Source organism: Varanus komodoensis, unplaced genomic scaffold (genome assembly GCF_004798865.1).
Source record: "Varanus komodoensis strain SLA01 unplaced genomic scaffold, ASM479886v1 scaffold3, whole genome shotgun sequence".
In the NCBI taxonomy this organism is placed as follows: domain Eukaryota; kingdom Metazoa; phylum Chordata; class Lepidosauria; order Squamata; family Varanidae; genus Varanus; species Varanus komodoensis.
The window spans coordinates 27,337,284-27,357,084 of NW_025335761.1; the positions used below are offsets into that span (position 1 = coordinate 27,337,284).

A 19,801-nucleotide genomic window follows, 5' to 3' on the forward strand; every position below is an offset into this window, starting at 1 on the left:
TGGCTGTAACTGGCCAAATGTCACCCAGTGAGTTTCATGACTGAGTGGAGACTGGAACCCAGATTTCCTGCATTCCAATCCACCATCCTTAACTACTACAGCATACCACGGCATCAGTTTGAATGCCTACTTCTTTAGCACTGCAGTGAGAAAGAGTTTGGTAGAGTGCTGGATGATCTGATGAGAGAAAAGAACAATAGCAGAATCAGAGGGGTAGTGTTCCTAGAAGGATGATGATTCTGATACCATTTGTGTGCCTTTGAAGTTATTAATTCAGCCATGCATAAGCCAGTAAGTCTTATTTCATGTATTTGTTGCACATAATTAATTATGGATAATTTAAAAGTTTCCCAACACCAGGATTGCCAAGGTCCTATACTTGGAAGATTCTCAAAGAAGAAACATGCAATTAGATGCACTATCATTCATGTTGTTAATACTTAGCAGCTGAATCTATTTAAATGATAATCAGACGTTTCCATGTTTCTGCCTATACCATGGAAGTTTTCAGCAGTATATAACAAGGCTTCACTTCTCATGGGTGAAGAAATCTGGAAAAAAATTACAGTAGTTATTTAGTTAAATATATATCATTTGAAATAAAACAACAATCTTTAACAAAAATAAAAATAAAACAATCTTGTTAGATGCAACAATCTTTCAATACCATCCTGGAGAGCCAGTGTAGTCGTTAAGAGGATGGGTCTGAGACTCAGGTGATCTGAGTTCTAGTCCCACTCAGCCATGGAGCCAACTTGATGACTTTGGGCCAGTCACAGACTCGCAGGCCTACCTCACAGTGTTGTTGTTGTGGGGATAAGATTGAGAGCAGCGGGAGAATGATGCAAGCTGCTTTGAGTTCTTTAAAAGAAAAAAAGTGGGATGGAAAGCTAATGAAAGAACAAATGAATAACATATTTGGCTGTGCACATGCTTTTTTGATGCTGCCCATGGCCATGTTCAAAGGTTTTGGTTAAGATGTAAAATAAAACTTTTATAGCTATACATCTTTTTGTACAGCTACACTGCACATTGTACTTAAAAGTGTCTTGAGGTTTTTTTTGTTGCCTATGCTGTCATATGGCTGTTAATGTCTTGAGAATGCATAGGCCATGATCTAAAGAGCAATGTGAGATATACCCAAGGACTTGTGGAGGCCATGTTTTCTGTAATCCTTTAAAGCATGCATGCCTCACATTCCATGTCTTGCAAACTCCCAACAGTTTCAAAAGCAGTTTAGTTTGTCTTGTGGTTTTGTAGGTAAGATTTTATCTGAGAAGCTCAAACACAGATTTCTTGCATAGTACATAAATAGTTGGATTGGCTGTCTGGACAGCTGAAAGAGAACTTGTGTGAAGGTCAGCGATAATAAATTTCAGTATTTTCTTGGGTGGAGTAGCAATCTGGTGCAAAAACATGAAAAAGTTAGTGACCAGCATCAATAATATTAGTTTCAGCTAGAAAATTCAGTTAAATTTATCTTAGGTCAATTTTAGCACCTTACTGAACATTGCTAGATTGAATGAAATATGGCATGCTTTCCCAACTGAACTTAATGATCCTACATGTTTATAGGATCATTTTATAGGAAAAATGGGAAAATAAGCCATGTTCTATCAGTTTTACACAATCAAAGTAGGATACTGTTAGAATGTAAACACTAATTAGAGTGTCTACTGGTAAATACTATTTACTAATAGTAACAGTAGGCTTACTAACAGCAGCATACTGTTAAGAATGTTACAATTTTACATGTACTAAACTCATTTTAAGGCATAATTTTTCAGATAGTGATAGGAGCAAAGAAATACTTTTCTGCAGAGTAAAATCCAGCTGAACCTTTCCAAGTACTGAGGGGTTCCTTGAGTTTGACCCCCAGGCAGGTTAGAGGAACTCTTGGTAGTCTCTTGTGATTAGTTTGTGAAGCTTTGTGAACATCTCTCACACCTTCTCCCATATAAAGTTTCTACAGTTTTAGAGTTGCACTGGATAAGCCAATGGCCCCCACTGTTAATGTTTGCATGGTTGCTTATTTTTATGAATGATAATTGTATGCCACATTTATTGAATTTATCCATGATAAACATGAAATGGACTATAATTAAATACAACAAAATAAAGCAATCTACAAAACAGTCTAATGCCATTGACAGATCAAGTCAAGAGACAAATTTGAAAGGGTCATGAACAAGGTGGCCCTTTACCTCCTTTACATTGTTTTGGTGCCCCCAAGCCCCATGAACTTACCAGTTGGTAAAGCACTGATAATCAAGTGCTTCAGTCTTTGCAGTCCAACTCTTGATAATTTTGGTTGCATTTTCTTTTTTATAGTGGTCTTCAAATGTCCATGCAGAGGATGGAGCAGACTTATCCTCTGTTGCTCCAGAAGGCAGTATTCGAATAAACTAATCAAAGTTTCAGGGAATCAGATTTTGGCTGAACATTAGAGAAGCTTCCTAACAAGGGTTGCTTGACAGTGGGCTGGAATGTTATGTGAGCTGATGGACTCTCCTTCACTGAAGGCACTTCAACAAGGACTGGACAGCCATCTGTTAGAGATGCTGTAGTTGATCCTAAATTGCAGAACCGGCACTGAGCAGGGGGACTGAATTAAATGAATTCCATAGCCTAGGGGTCCTCAAACTTTTTGAAGAAGAGGCCAGTTGACAGGTGCCAGGGGTGGCTGCAGGCCACCAAGGTAGTGCCGGTGGGGAGGAGCGGGTGGTGTGGGGGCGTTGTGGGGAGAGGCGCCGGCTTACTCATGAGGAGATCATTTCCGAGCAAGTCCAAAACAACCTCATTGTGAGCAAGCCCAGCGAGTGCAAAACCTGCGCGGCGGACTGGTTAAAAGGGCATGGTGGGCTGGATCTGGCCCGCGGGCCTTAGTTTGAGGACCCCTGCCCTAGTCTTTTCCAGCTCTATGACTATACAGTATCATTTTTGGGTTGTGGCAACCAGAACTGTACAGATTTCCAAAGGTGGTTGCACTACAAATTTATAAAAAGGCAGGGAGACACTGGGTGTCTTATTTTAAGTTCTTTTCCTAAAAAGCTCAAGCATGAAATTAGTGCTTTTCATCATCATTGCATTTTGTCCTAAGATCTTTTTTCTAGTTAAGTCATTACCAGTTCGAACCCCATCAGTCCCAGCATGAAGGAAATTAAAGAATGTGCATTGTTTTGTTTTACATTGCACCTATTATATTATTTAGCAGATGGGCTACAGCATACATTCACATCACCTTACAGGCCAACCTGTAAAAGGCTCAGGCAACCAGTGTTATGAGTGGATATTAGGTTGGTTCATTATTTATTATTTAATGAATTTATATTCTGCTATAATAGCCCATATCTGGCTCTCTGCAACAACTTACAATATAATGCAGTTCATAAACTGCAACCTTATGGAGACATGATCTCAGTGACACACGAACACTGCTTGCAGCACCAGTAAACTATTATAATGCTTTCTCCGCAAAGCAGGCTTTGAAGATAGTTTAGAACTTTTGAGCTGGTGCAAAATTCAACCACCACTATCTGTCAAATAATGTTTGAGAGAGCTAAATAATCACACCACTTTGGCAACAGTTGCTCATTCATTTTTGGTCTCAATTTAATGTGCCGATAGTAACTTTTAAAATCCTTTAAAAACTGTTTGGAATGAGGTTATCTAAAGAATTGCCTACATGCTGATGAGCTTTCCTGGATTCTGAGATCAAGTTCAAAGAGTGTTCCTGGACTCACTTTCACAGATAACCAGGTTGGTGAGTACTTCGGATAGGGCTACATTTGTACAATTTTCGCCATCAAAATCTGTATCTAATTTCCTTTCATCTTTCCTTAAGAGGAAAAGAAATGTTTTCCATACAACCTAGAATTTGTTGTTGTTGTGGTATGACCGTTATTTATCTAATACTTCTTTCATACCATTATTTATCACTTGTTTTTAACATTTTTATTGTAAGCAGCCTTATGAGAGTATACTTTAAATAGCAGTTATTTGTTTTATTAATTTATTAGAACTATATATCACCCTTCATAACAATTAAGGAGAATTTACAAAAAAACCCAATAATAATGTAAACAAAAACGCTAATGAAATAATACTGGGAACCATAAATATTTGTTAAAACCAAACCAGCAACCAGTTAAGAGACAGTAAAACCTGTTTAGAAAAGTAAAGATACAAAGGTCTCATCACAGGGAAATAAAATAAATGTCTATATGAAGCTGTGCCTTTAGTAACTGATAAAACAAAGCTGAAACAAAGTGAAAGAGTTCCATAATGAAGCAATCACAGCAGAAACAGCATTGTCCATAGGAAGGTCATGGACAGGGTCCTTCTAAATATCTCAAGGGCCAGTCTGGTACATTCCAGCTGTGCCCTTGCACAGAAAAATATTAAAAGCCACAGAGAAACTCCCAGAGTGCTCTCACAATTCCATCATCTTCAGGAGCTTACCATACCTATACGTTCACCAGCCCTTGATAAGAGAATATTTGTGTTAATTGAACTTGTAGCATAAAACAAAAGTTTTCATGTTCATCTGCCATTTGAAGATGCACATTTTGCCATGTGTATTAATCCAGGCTTTGTATGAACACAGTTTCAGTTATTCAACTTTAGCTCAGGGTAAAAAAAAAGAATTACTGAATAAGTACACTGTGACTTTTAAAAAATAAAGACAATAGCATTTTCTTCATGCAAGCAGTTACTCACATTTTTGTATAGATTTTATTGCAGTGTAGATGAACAAATGCATGAAATGGTGCTGAAAGAACCATATTCTTCTAAAGCAACATGTTTGGTTTGGTAGTTAGTTTTGGACTAGGGATCTGGGAGCTTCAGATTCCAGTCTTCACTCAGCCATGAAGCTCACTGGGTGACTTGGGCCAGTCACTCAGCCTCAATCCAACCTACCTCACGCATTTGTTGCTGTTATCAAACCACATGCTTCTGAGACCTAGGAATAGTCTACAATGCTAACATATCACTCATAGTCTTCTCAAAGGTAAAGTTTAGATCTGACATATAGTCTTCTTCCCTCAGCTGTCATGATCCACAGCCATTCCACTAGAGTATACCAAGGGAGATGAGAATGGGGCAGGACTATTCCACAACCATGCAGAAAGAGTAATTTTTCACTTTTGTCTTCCCATTCACTGTTCATTCTGGGTTAGACATGTAGGATGCCAAAGAATGTACAAAAGGGAACAGAAGGATGCTCTTGCATGTAAGATGGGTTGATCTTTCATTGATATAAGTATTTAAATTAATATAAAAACCTCTTTTTGACAGTCCAGGTGATAAAGTTTGCTATATTTAAGCCATGGTGTAAATCTGGGTTCATTAAAAGAACGGTGGTGGGGGGGGAGGAAGCTAGCATGCTGCATAATAAAATATCAGCCCGCAGTGCAATATCTATTTCTAAGAATGTCTCCTGTATCCAGTGCAGGTCCCAGAGGTAGTACTGTGTCACATGTTAAAATGATCTGGGTCCATGCAGCTTAGATTACTGAAATTGAGCTCTTTTTAAATAACATTCAGAAACTCCAGCTGTTCCAAATATAGGGGTCATTTTGTTCACAAGGATGTGCTGAACATATTTCACCAGCATTAAGTGATATTCACTGGTGTCTGTTCTTTGAAATTTTCAGTGATCTCACCACTGCTTGAGATGTACCTGCCATCAGTGATTAGGCAAGTAGCTATTGAGGACAGGGTCTTCTCTGCAGTGGTAATCCATTTATGGAATATACAATGGTATCTCGGCTTACAAATGCCTTGGTTCATGAATAAATCAGATCGTGAACAAAAATTTCATAAAAATTTTGACTTGGGTTGTGAACTCTGCATTGGGTGGTGACCAAGGTCTCAGCCATCTCCCGACTCCTCCAAGTGGGGAGATGGGCACAATCACAGTTGTGTTCGTACAGGGAAGATGTGCGTGATCATGGGCGTGCTCCTGCAGGAAAGACGGGCGCAATCTCAGACATCTCCCCCCCCCTCCACCAGCATGATCACGGCCATCCCCCCCCCCAACCAGCACAATCGCGGCCATCTCCCCACCCACCCCCCAAGTGGGGAGATGGTCACGATCACAGTTGCGTTTGTGCACGGAAGGCGTGCGTGATCAGAGGCACGCTGCTGCAGGAAAGATGGGAGCAGCAAAGCAGAGATGGCCAAGATTCCGCCTGTCTTTTCTGCAGGAGCGCAACTGTGATCGTGGCCATCTCCCCACTTGGGGGTGGGTGGGGAGATGGTCACAATCATGCTGGTTGTGGTGGGGGGGGGGCGAGATGGCTGCGATCGTGCTGGTTGTGGGAGGGAGGGGGAAGATGGCCAAAATTGCACCTGTCTTTCCTGCAGGAGCGTCCCTGTGCCAGGATTTCTTTGAGAAGCACCACCCCAACATAACTGTAACACACAGAGTATTGAATCTGCTGAATGATAACGTGGTCTCTCATTTCCGGAGGATTATGCAGCGCAGGAAAAAACGAGCAACTATAGACAGGTTTTTCACCAAAATTGACCCTGCAGCTAAGAGACAAAGAAGAGAAAAAACCCCTGAAAGACTTCTCCCCAATGTCCTTATGGAGGGGGACTCTCCCTCAAAACAATAACCTCACCCACACCTAGGTTAGTGTTCTTCACTGTACTATACAGTACTTTGTTACTTTGTTGTTCTTTGTCACTTTGTTTCAATTTTTTCTGATTTAAAAAAATAGTTACAGAACGGATTAACCTTATTTACATTGAACCTCATGGGGAAATTTAACTTGGGTCACAACCAAAGTCGTGGAATGGATTAAGTTCGTGAGCCAACGTACGTACCACTGTACCTCTAACACATGCTCACACAGTTCCATTTTTATTATTTTTTATGTGAAGTAAAGATTTCTTGTTTTCTGAAAGAGACAGGTTCACATGGCAATTCCCAGAAGTTTTTTAACCCAGCAAAGTGACAAGTGTGCTGCCTTCCTATGCACTCATAAATACTGCATTTAATTAATGGCCCAGGTATGCTGCACTCCTGGTTTGTTTTGTGAGATGTGTACTCAGAAACAGTAGCTTGTTTATGGGTTAAGTAACTCAGAGTTGACCCAACAATAAACTGTGGGGTAACTGATTCATTAAATCATGAACAAACAAGGGTTTCTGCTTTTGCTCGTCAGGAAACAACTCAGGAACTTTTATTTATTTTAGGTATATGCTACTCTATTGGCTATAAGGATCTCTGGGCAGCTTACACTATAATCAACAGAACAGTACAATAAAACGAGCAATTGCAATAAAACCAAAAAAAAAAAAAAAAGAATCAAGAATAATCAACAGAAGTAAATAAGCAGTTAATAAAATAAAGAAAATGAACTGAATTGAAATGAAATGAGAAGAGAAACAATATATTACACAGATTAAAACAACCAATAAAATAAATGTAGTCATACATAATTGATTCATAACATTATAAACTGGCAGCAACAATTAGCAGTATTAAAAATCTTTAAAACCATCCATTAAAATCACAAAGCCAACAGCTTCACCCATCAGAATGCTCGTGGAATAGGAATGTCTTCAGTTGCTATCTAAAGGAATATAATGATGTCAACCTGATCCACAGCGGAACTGAGTTTCAAAATTGGGATGCTTTGATAGAAAAGGTCCTCTTTCTTGCCATCTCCCTGCTCACTTGTATGTCCCCCTTCAAGATATCATTCTTCTGTTGTTAATGGAGGGCTCATGGGGGACAGCCTGCTCATCATGTTGTCCATCCCTAGCAATTTCTTGATTAAGCAGCCTAGGAATAATTACTTAGAATAATGTAAGTAATATTACATTGCGTGAGTAAATTTATTGTTTCACATCAAGGAACAAGAAAAATTGGAATCAGGAAATAAGAAAAAGTGAAGTCTACTTACAGCTCAAATAAGCTAAGAGCACTTGGTAAGCACTTGACATACAAAGACATAAATTACTCAGGTTCACAATACCTAGCTGACTTTCTTCCTTTATCTGGTCAATTCCTGAGAACTTCTGAGGCTTTACAGTGGAATGGCCAGAGGAATGTTACCACGTGGCTCTATATAACCAGGCCTTCTCTGTGATGGCACCCATGCTTTGGAGCAGTCTTTCATGTATGGTTTAACAGGCAGAAATGGCCTAGTTTTAAATCTCTTCTGAAAATATACCTATTCACACTCGATTACAAATGTCACTCTATTACATTTTATCACTAAGGCATTATATTTTTTTATTTTAAAAAATAAAACATATTTGTATTTATTTGTTTTCTTCCAATGACAGAGTAAACTCCTAGTAGATACGCAATTCATAATTTGAAATGAAACAAATAATAAAATTCAACTTTTATCAGTAAAATTGACCCTAGAGTAAAGCAACTGGTGCTGAGTCCTGCATGTTATTATCCAATACAACCTAAAGAGAACCAATTTTTGTATTAAAAATAATATTTACTGATTCTAATTATATAAATTAATGTCATCATTCAAGCTATATCCCAGTCCCAAATACACCAATAACACATTGCTGGGCGATTAACTCCTTTTGAGCTATTGAAAAGTTCTGAATGATTTAAATTATTTATTGTTTTCCTCTCATTTCTACATTCTCATTTTGTATTTTAATGTGAATTGTTTTGCAATTTAAATATATTAAACAATAATTAGTAATAATAAGCCCCTTTCACACAATTTGAAGTTAGTGAAAAGGAACAGTCTTGGTGCCAGCAATTTCGAAAGGTGATTTCCTCTACTATGTATCATAGCAGTACTTTATACTAAGAACAAAACTGTAGGCATGACTTTGGTTGGGATCTATATCTATTTAAGCTGTTCTGAGAGTACAATCCCACTAAAAAGAGCAGAAGTCTCTAAAATTAGAGGCTTGTGCTCATTGAATGCAGAATGAAGCTCGGGCAATCTTTGCCTCCCCATTTCTCCTGTTCTGCTTTTTTGCTAGATGGCTGATTTCAACTATCTACTGACAGGAATTCAGAATTTAAGGAAAGAATCAGAAAAGGCTACAGAATACACTGTATCCTGGTGGCCCCAGTCTCCTTTCCTCCCACTGAAATGTCCTCTTTACCCTTTCTGCAAGGCTGCTTTTCCATCTGCAGAGAAAATGTGGTCAGGTTCTATGGCAGGTGCAATATGGTGGGAAGCTCCATGGGTACCATTCTAAGCTCCATGGGTAAAGTCGCTTACTTTGGCGCTGGAAATCCAAACTATCCCATGTCCCCCACAATGTCTATAGGATCATTCTCCAGGTTACTGAAATGCAGTTTCTTTAAGCGAGTAAGAAAGCAAATAGCATCTGTACAGTTGTTCCTGAAAATTAATGAGCTGAATAAAAACTATACTATTTATATAAACAGCTGGAGTGCTGTTACTTGCCAATATGATGGTGCTGAATGTTAATCATAGTTATGATCAAGAACCAATAGCCAGTACTTATCAACAGGATTAATAACAAAATTTTAATGGTATACTTCCCTCTGAAATAGATAGGACTCCCAGACAGATATACTATGGGGAATAAACTGATTTATGTAGCAGTACACCCATGAAAGCGCACGAATCTTCAGCCTACTTAATGTATGAAGCCCACCTAAGACTTGAGTATCTTTCCTAATTTCCACTTTTTCAACAGTGTTCTAAAGAGATATGAACTTAAAAAATAAATCATAAAAATAGTGCAGATAGGGTACAATCTTGTGCATGTTCAGAGGAAAAAGAAAGAAAGAAAGAAAGAAAGAAAGAAAGAAAGAAAGAAAGAAAGAGAAAACAATCTACCATTACACTTTCCAGCACTGGTAGATTTCATGCCAGCTTTGATAAAAGTAGTCAACAAAAGAAATGCATTCTAATGTACACTTTTGAACTAAGACATGAACAGAAACTGGTGTTCAAATTTTGCAATGGCATTCTTAGAAAATGAGCACAAAATGCACATATTGGGTGAAGGTGCACAGAAAACACCTGCAGGTTTGTGAAAATAATGTCTAAGAATAGAGATAGTTTACAAAAACTGCATGTAAAGTTCCTAGAAAAAAATGTGCACAAAAATGCACAAGAATTTTCATATTGATTTTTTAATCACAATGTTTGGGACCAACCAAACTTCAGATTGAAAAAATGTGAACTGAAAGATACAAATTCCTCTAGCCTTACATATACAAAATTAGGAAATTTTGTTAAACTATCAAACACATTAAAACAAACCAAAATAAACTAAAGTATATGCACATTCTTATTTTGCAAGTTTCACCAAAAATGAAATCCAAATGAAATGATATTAGTCAAATTTTGAGTAACTCTCACAGATATTGAGGTACAGAGGACAAAACCACGGTGCAGGCCCATGAATGACATGATATACAATTCTGTCAAGTGTTATTTTATTAACTCAACTATAGAGTTTAAAAAATGGATACGCCATGTATTCCAAAACAAATGGAACTAAATATAGGATTCCTTGAACAGTCCACCTGACTATTGTACATACCTGTGGACTAGAACTGAGACTTGTGCTTTGTGAAGTTTTCCTGAAGGAACAAGTGGTTTCTTATAGTGCTTTCTTATGATGGTGATGGGACGGGGAGGTTGGAAGGACAACACCAAAAATTGCTGCCCTTGCTCTTTCTCAAGTGGAAACCTATGTTTCCTCCAAGAACTAAAGAGGCTTTCCATTCACTGAGAGTTATATCTGGATCTATCCCCACATTAATAGATACTTCTAGAGAGATTACTGCTTAGTAGTTATCATGCGAACAGGAATTAACAATTGGCTTACTGGATCAGAGCTGCATCCATCTAGTCCAGGATTCTATCTCCATTAGATGCTACTGGAAGCCTAAAAGCAGGACATGAAATGGTGGCCATCCTGTTTTTTGTCCCTATAATTGTTATACATACATTGTCTTTCAATAGGGAGCACATGTATGCAGAATTCACAGTAGTTCATTTAGAGTGTTCATGTTTCTATCAAATCTTCATAAAATAGATTTATGATAAAATTAACATAAATATGCATTGATTACATGAAAACATTTTATAATGTTATAAAACCACTTTGAGCCTATTATCCAGTGATACTGATATGGATAAAAAGGATCACAAATGGAAGCAAAGTAGCCACTCATACTATACTCTAAACATGGTTCTGCATTGTCCTGTAAGTTTTTTTGGTTTTACTTACATAAGCAAAAGAACACCTCTGGATTTAGTTTCACTTTTTTCATATAGTGTTACATAGAAAAATACTTAACAGACCTCCTGAGAACAAAACACATCTTCTTGATGTGGTATACCTCATTTAATTCTAAATATTACACCAATATGTACAGAATTGGGAAAAAAGCCGTATGTGCTTTGTATACACATTTCAGTATACAAATGTGGTGCAGCTCTATATAAGCTAAGTCCATATAGACCTGCTTATAAGGGGAAAAATGGAGCAATACCACAACTGCTTATAAAACCTACTTTCCTTGCCCAGTAAATATACAGCAGCATTAATGTTAACTAGAATACTTACATTATCTTTTACAAATGGCGCATAAGCATTATCACACACAAGCAAAGCCTGTCCATGCACTGCAAAAATACGTATAATATAGAACGCCCCAAAGGGCTGCATGCTGAGCTTTATATATAATCTGGAAGTTCTGCATCACCCTTTCCTGACAGAAGCTCCCTGAGCAGTCATGGCCAACTCAGCAATTTCCCAATGCTGCTGTTGGATAAGAAGTGAGAGGATCAAGTGAGTAGAAGCAAGTCCTGTGTGCTATCTCGATTGCAACCAGAGAGTATTGCACATGGACTTTTTTAAAAGTATGCACAACTATCTTCAGGAACAAAGTTTCATAATTGATTTCATTTAATCAGTTTCAATATTTATGAAAAAGCATTATATATCCATGATCATGAGTGTATATATGCAAATGAAAAAAAATAAAACCTTAACCCACCATATCTTTTTCTCCAGTCTGAAAGTTGCCACTCGTGAAAAGTATGGTGTATATGGTAGAATGATACTGTACCTGATTAGCTCTGGAGGTGGTCATGGGGTCAGATGGAGAGGACTTGGTGGTAGTTGGGGATGATGGCAATGTCTGGGAACAAAGCAGTTCAGGAGCAAATCAACCTCAGCAAGCCTTTGACTGAACAGTTAAAAAAAATCAAACAAATGTAATGTAATAGAAAATTAAACAGAAAAAGCCTGAAAACTGAATTTATCTTCCTCATTGGAACTTAATGGAATTTAATGCCAATCAAGCAAATAACTAATGCATGTAAGTATGCATGCATATGCAAGTAAAACAAATTAATGGCTCAAAATTAAGATGGTAAACTCACAAAACAAGAAAAATACGCTGACCATATGATAATATTTTTTTCCATACTTATTTCTTAGGGAAAGTAAAGACTAGTAAAAGCAAACACAAATTCCAACAAGTTCAATGAGCAGATGTGCTATTTAATCTCCATTCTGATAAATAGGGTTTGAAAGAGTAAAGTTCGTATTTTGGTAAAATGTCCTTTCCCCGTACATCTTGGTTTTTCTTATAGAGTTGACTCCACATAAATTTGGTAATTCACATATTATTTAATTTTTTAAAACAATATACAGCCAAAATTATTGGATGGTCTTTACAGCTTCTGTATCATGGATTATGAAGCTATCAATTCTGCAATGGGTAAAATTACAATTAAAAACATCACCACAAAAATTCAACAATACTTAGCCGTCTCTTATTACTTCTTTTAAAATGGCTGAACTGCTGTGAAATTATGAAAAGTTTATAATAGCTCTAACTTCTTAAGTGCAGGCATATAAAATTTACAGACAGCTTCATCTCTCTTAAAATGCAGAGTATTCTGATGCCAACGTAAATGTATTGCCTAATCCCAAAGAACAATGGTATCTACAGATAAAGGCAAAGATAGCAGTAAGGTAAAGAAATGCCTTTGTATCAAAGGTAACTCCTGAAAGTACAGGGCAAGGCTTTCCTCATGAGTAGGCCTGTTCTGGAGTAAACTGAATGATCTGCAACTGAGTTCTCAGTTGGGCTCAGGACTATTAGACTTAAAACCTTATGTTTTTAAGGTTTTATGAACAAGAAAGTTGCAGGAACACTTGTTCGGCATCCACTTTTGCAGTCTTAGGATGACTTTCAGATTTTGCCTTTGAAATTGACTACCTTGTTCTCTGCTTGGATTCTGCCTGCTAAAACATGCCTTGAAATCTGAACCTTAGGTTATAGAGGCACAAGGGATTATTTACTGTTGGAAGAAAGGATCAATGATGGGTGACTGAGTAAAACTGGATGCAGAGATATTACAAGATTTTGAGGAAGTTACAAGAGTCTGAGGTAAGGATAGGTGCTGCCTGTAGCAGGTTCCATTATACATTTCTTTTACTCAAGTCCTGCCAGTTAACATTCTTTCAACTTCCCTAAGAGAATATAATTTTGGTATAAAGTTAAAAGATGCCACAGTCCACTTTTGGTATAATTACATTATCAAAGTAGGAACATAAATTGCTTTGCCATTACTGCTATTAATTATTCCACTTTCATGTATGTACTTATAAAATTATTATAATACCGTAATTTCCAGGTAGAGAAATGACATCAAGGAATCTATACTTTCTTTTGAAAAAAGGGAAAGGGGTCAGAAACTGCACCATAGGTAACAATCCTGAAGGTGAAGGTCATAATAGAGAAACCTGCTCCTACACAGTTTTCCAAGAGATGCAGTTAGGGATATGTGAGGAATCTGTTGGGTGGGGGTGGACTTTGATGCATTTTAATTATTACTTTCTATATCACCCAATAGCTGAGGCTTTCTGGATGGTTTACAACAGCAATTTAAAAATACAGTATAGGGTACAGCATATTAGAACATCATAAAAAGCTTATCACACAACATTTAAGCTAAATTTAAAACTGATGAAAAAATTACAGTAATTTAAATAAAATCTTAAGTCCTGTTTAGCAGCTAACAAGTCCCAGTAAACTGGCTGCCCTGCAGTACAGGATACTCTTTACCTGGCACTTAAAAGTTAATAAAGCTGGCACCAGGTGGGCCTCAATGGAGAACTTGCTCACTAACTAGGAGAGGTGGGCACCACTGAAAGGACCATTCACCTTGTTGCCACCAATGGAGCCAATAGGAGGTGGCAGTTGCAGGCAGGCTGCAGATCTTGCAGGCAGATGACATCTGAGAGAAGTGTTCCATCAGGTATTATAGTCCCAAACTGTGTAGAGCTTTATTGGTTAAAACCAGCACCCTGAATTGGAACCAAAAGCATATAGGCAGGCAGTGCACATGGGCCAAAATTGGTGTTACATGCTAAAGCAGTCTGGTCCCTGCCATTAGTCTGGTTGCCACATTTTGTACAAGGTGCAGCTTCCAAACAGTTTTCAAGAGTAGCCCCATGTAGAATCCATTGCAGTAATCTAGTTTAGAATTACCAGAGTATACGTAGATTACTGACAGCAGAGCCACAAGCTGAAACTAGTAGAAGGCGCTTGAAGCCACTGAAGCCACCTGGGCCTCAAGTAAAAAGATGGTTCAAAGGACCATCCTCAAGCCACAAACCTACTTCAGAGGGAGTGCAACCCCATCTAGAACAGGTTGAACACCATCCATCCAGTCAAAGGAACCACCCACAAACAGTATCTCATTCTTGTCTGGATTGAATTTCAGTTTCTTAGGCCTCATCCAATCCATTGGCACAGTCAGACACTGTTTTAGCATGTCCACAGTCTCACCGACTGAAGATGGAGAGACAGATCCATGAGTCATCAGTATATTGATGATAAGGCACTCCAAAATTATGGATGACCTTTCTTGATGGTTTCATGTAGGTGCTAAAAAGCATGGGAGATAAGACTTATCCCGAAAAACCCCATACTGGAGGATCCAAGGGACAACACAATATGCCCCAAGCACTACCATCTAAAGCCTACCATCCAAATAGGAGCAGAACTTCTACAGTGCAATGTCTTTCACACCCAACTCAGAGTCACTATTGAAAGAAACCCTGGTTGATGCTGAGAAATCCAGGAGAACTAACAATGTCTCATTTCCCCTATCTCTCTCCTGACATAGGTCATCATATAGGGTGACCAATGCTGTTTCCATGCCAGACCCCAACTGAAATGGACCCAGATAATCAATCTCATCCAAGAGTGCCTGGAGTTGGTTTGCTCTGGATTCTATTTCATTTCCCTCAGACTGGTCCTGATTCAATCTGCTGTGAGATGCCTGAATGTGGACTGCAGTTTTTAAAATCAGCTGAGTTTTGTCCAAGTTTATTTAAAAAGTTCAGGAAATTTCTGCAAAATCAGTCTCTATAACTTGCTGAAATTTTCTGAGCTTTTTATAAAAACTTCATACAAGTTATGACCATTTTTAAAAACAAAAAAGATCAACTATTATATGCATAACACTGGTTGAATAACAAAAGGTGGACAGACAGACTTTAAAAAGTGACCTCCTGTACTCAAGTCATCAGAGCTGAAAAAAATAACTGGAAATAATTAAATATGTGTCTATTTGATGTATGCATAAGTCTAGCAGAAAACCGCAGTGCTAATGCTGAACTAGACAAAATTGACAAAGACATATTCTTTGTGAAGTAGGGAATATAGTGAACTAATGAGGAACTAGTATGAGGATGAAACTGGCAAGGATATTTACCAAGGGATTATGCTGTGCCCAGGATCATGTAACAGACTTGGAAATGTGATAAAATATTAAATATAGTGCAAACCCATTTATGCACATGTAAAGATTAAATGCGAAATGCTCAATTTGTGCTAATAACACTACAAATATGCAAATCTTGGTTTTCAATGTTGACTACTATTTTGCCTACATTTGCAGAATCTGAAAAAAGATCCAGTGTAGATGTTTCCAATTGGTTTATCAAAAAGGCTGAGAGTCTGTCAGACTTAAACAAAATGTTGTATATCCCTGTGTCCTGCAATAAGAAAAAAGAGTTGCATAGTATGCCTCTGATAAGGAAAAGAAGTAGAAGGCAACTGGGACAATGGCTGGACATAAGGTTTGCTTGGGAACAGCTGAAATTAAAGGATAAACATATATAAGTTTAAAGGTTAAAGATATATATATATTCCCAGCAACATTCATGTGTACTAACATCAGATAACCTTATTTACATGCTGGTACTATGACACTGGAATAATTTAATAATTTAGAATAATCAAATAACTTAGAATTGAATCCAATTGTATCATCCTGCTGAAAAGCCTACTTCCATAAGCAGAACCAAGAAGAGGTGATTCATCCTCTCATGTGTGCCCTCAGAATGTGTTCTAAAGGCCTGGGAAAACTGGTAGATCAGATTTTAAAATGGTATAAAGGGCTGCAGTGGGAAGGCAAGATGAGAAAGTCCTATTGTGCTAGCAAGCATCCGCTACTCTAAAGTTGGATTTAATATAAACAAGAACACCAACTGAAAAAACAGATGCTTCTGTGAAAGAGCTACAGATAACATTTCATTTAGATGAATATTCACATACTGTCAGTTTAAATTCTGTTAGTGAAAGAATAACTCAAAATTTGGACTAAGCAACAGAAATAGGACGAATAAACACTTATAATTTTGCATACTCTATGATAAATATGGCAATAATTCTCCACCCAGTAATATTTAAAGTTACTGACATTTCCTTTACTAAATAAGGATGGACATTAAAAATCCCTTGTAAATATCAAGAAAATTGTCATACACGTCCTCCATTTTTTTCTGTTAACAGCAACTTGTCATTAAAGATAAGTATATAATCCTTCGCTGAAACAAGTAAGTTCTCACAGAATCAAGGTTGAACTGTGCATTAGCTTATCTGCAAGGCACAGACTTTGAAAAAGCAGTCTAAAAGCCTTATTAAAAGTATCTTAATTGATCTTTTGTGTTTTATTTTATGGATTGATGAAATTTACCTAAATATTTCTGAAGAAACATGTTTTCTGTTTTTAGATTATACAGACATGTGCCACAGTAGACATCTTAGATGACAGGGGCTGACTGTATGTGAAAGAAAGGAGAACAGTTCTTTTAGGGCAGTGGTTGCCATTTCCACTTTATAGAAGCTATTGTATTTTAGTTCAATGCCTGATTACTCTACAACCTTTTTGACTGATTGATTTCTTAATCATTAATCTGTTTTAGTTTCTTTGAACATAGCATCAGAAACAAGTCAGAGATTTAGCTCTGTTCCTATTCTAATGGCATTGTGAGACTACTGACTTGTAAAACTTTTGCACATTTTATTTCAGGAAGAATGTTACTTGACTATTTATCAACCTGGGATCCCTGGGAATTGAAAACTGATTTACAAATAATACATTAAATAATCTGATTCCTCAATTAAATCTTCAAACCCTGCCTACAACAAAATACTATGGAAATAATTTTGTGTGTACTACAATTAGAACAAAGCAAGATAGGATTTACAGATTTGGCCCATCCTATGTCCAGCAAAACCAAATGTGTAGGATCCAGAGACTTTATTCCACACAAAGAAAGCACTTTTGCTTATATAAACAGTCTTTTTTTTTGCTTAATTCTTCCATCCATATGGAGCCTCATTTTAATATAGTTCCTGAAACAGTGACTTTGTAGTAGACGGAAGCAGATGCAATGGAAAATGTAGCAGGAAAGCACCACTTCATAAATGTGTCATGAATAGTATATTACATTTTTTTAAAAAAGGCTTACCTGCAAGTGTTTATTGAGAGTGATCTATAGGTAAATTACACTTATGGGTGACTGCCTTAGCCTGTATTGGACTTCTCTAGAGAGAGTGATGGGGTTCAAAGAGAGAACTGTCCTCTGATCCAATAGTTTGTGTCACTTTGAGCGGCACAGTTTATCAGGGTAGAAGGAATTCTCAGTGCAGCATATAGAATTTCCAAAGAATAACCAGCTAAGACAGAGTACAGAGGAGAGGCATGTGACTATGAAATAAAAATAATTATAAACAGTAATTCATTCATGCGCAGCCACATGTATGGGTGATCAGTAAGATACACAACCAGAAGAAGGACAACCCATTGACAGTTTTATAATGACTGACAATTTGGAAACTCTTCTGTGGGTTCTTCTGCCCACTGGGTTTTCCTGCCCACGGGAGCAGAGAAAGGCCTGTAGTTACCTTGTCTACAGAATGTCTTTCCTGTATAAACATGGTTTTATTTTCTAGGCTTTAGATGAGTGTGTTTTATTGCTGCTCATTTTAGACTGACTATTCATCAGCTACCTTTACTTTTAATGTGGTTGTTCTTACTGTCTGAGGTTTATTGATAATATTTAGCTTTATGTTAATTTTTATCCTGCTAGACAACTTAAGTTTTAAACAGGAAAAATAGAAATGCATCAAATATAATTAATAAATAATTCTAGACACATATATTCTTCTTGAAGTAAAAAATAAGGATAAAAATAGAAATTATTAAATTTCTTCCTTATAGCCGATATTTAGAAATTGGAAATCCAATTTACATTTTACCTAGGAAACAAAATGGACCCTACAAATATCTAATAAAAATGAAATTAGAACCTAAGGTAATGAAAAGGCAGCATATTTAGCTTGACTTTCATTTGTAAATAATTATCATCCAAAATAACTTTTACACATAAGAAGGCTATTATTGGAACAGAATTTTATGGTGTTATAGAAAAATAGATGCAATATAAATCATGCAATAAAATGTTTGCTTGCTCTAATCAGCAAATATTATTAACAGTATTCCACATATTAACTCATTCTCACACAAACTGAAAAGACAGGAAGACGGTCTCCCATGTCTGTTGTTTTCAGAAAAGAAACTTTTATGATCATACCAACCCCCTCCCCAGAAGACACACACACACACGTACATACATGACTCCTTATTGGAAATTCAAGAGAGTAGCAGTCCACTAAGGATTTGAACTGGAGGTTGCTGTAACACATGTTAGGCACCTTATTAAGGGGCCCTCAACACATGCTATGTACAAACTTCAAGTTTTCAAATTAATTTTATTTCAGCCCATAGATTTTTATCCCAAAGAAGACATTGCTCATTCCATTAGCTGTCACTAAATCCAATTCCTTCCACATAGTTGTAAGTGATACACTTGAAATAAGCAATCTGCAATGGCAAAGAAGAGTATGTACCCTTTTGTATGCCAAAGAAAATAAACCAAGAGAAAGAGAAACATTACTACTATCAGCAGATGTGTCAAGAGGCTAGTAAAATTGTACATGAGATAAGCTGCAGACAAAATTCTCCTCTTCATGGAATTTCTTGTGGCCCCTTTAAAATAGATCTATCATGACAACTCTGTTTTGAATAGTCACACACCTTTCACTAATCAGGTGAGAAAATGGTAATTTAGAGCTTATAAAGTAAGTTGCAGGATAATCTCCACATTACTAATTAGCAGGGACAATAAACTTCTTTAAATTCTGAGGATGAGCAATCTACATCCCACACTGCAAAATGAACAAGAAGTGATGACACTATGACAGATATTGTACATTTAAAATTGTATTTATCAATAACTTATAGCAATAAAGTTGTTTTCATCAATTGCTAGGAGAATCTTTCAAGATTGCTCAATTGGTTCCTTGTTGATAGCCATTTGGGACACTGATAATAATTTCAAAATTCATGGGCAGGTCAAATAAACCAACAATGTTATCTTCTAACTAACTGTCTGCTTTCCTGCAGATTTTCTACTGCAGGAAAATCAAAGAATTTTT

At 37.1% G+C, this 19,801-nt stretch overlaps 1 protein-coding gene across 4 annotated transcripts in view; it reads right to left on the bottom strand.

Annotated features, from left to right (window-relative positions):
* NOVA1 (NOVA alternative splicing regulator 1) overlaps positions 1 to 19,801 on the bottom strand; it is a 189,439-nt gene that overhangs the window by 27,561 nt on the left and 142,077 nt on the right. For 3 of the 4 annotated variants that reach the window (XM_044435735.1, XM_044435737.1, XM_044435738.1), the window contains one exon: positions 12,062 to 12,133. The exons of the other annotated variant lie outside the window; for it this stretch is intronic. In XM_044435735.1, the coding sequence (XP_044291670.1) occupies positions 12,062 to 12,133 (72 nt within the window). The remainder of the gene's footprint in view (positions 1 to 12,061; positions 12,134 to 19,801) is intronic. 4 annotated transcript variants of the gene reach the window in all.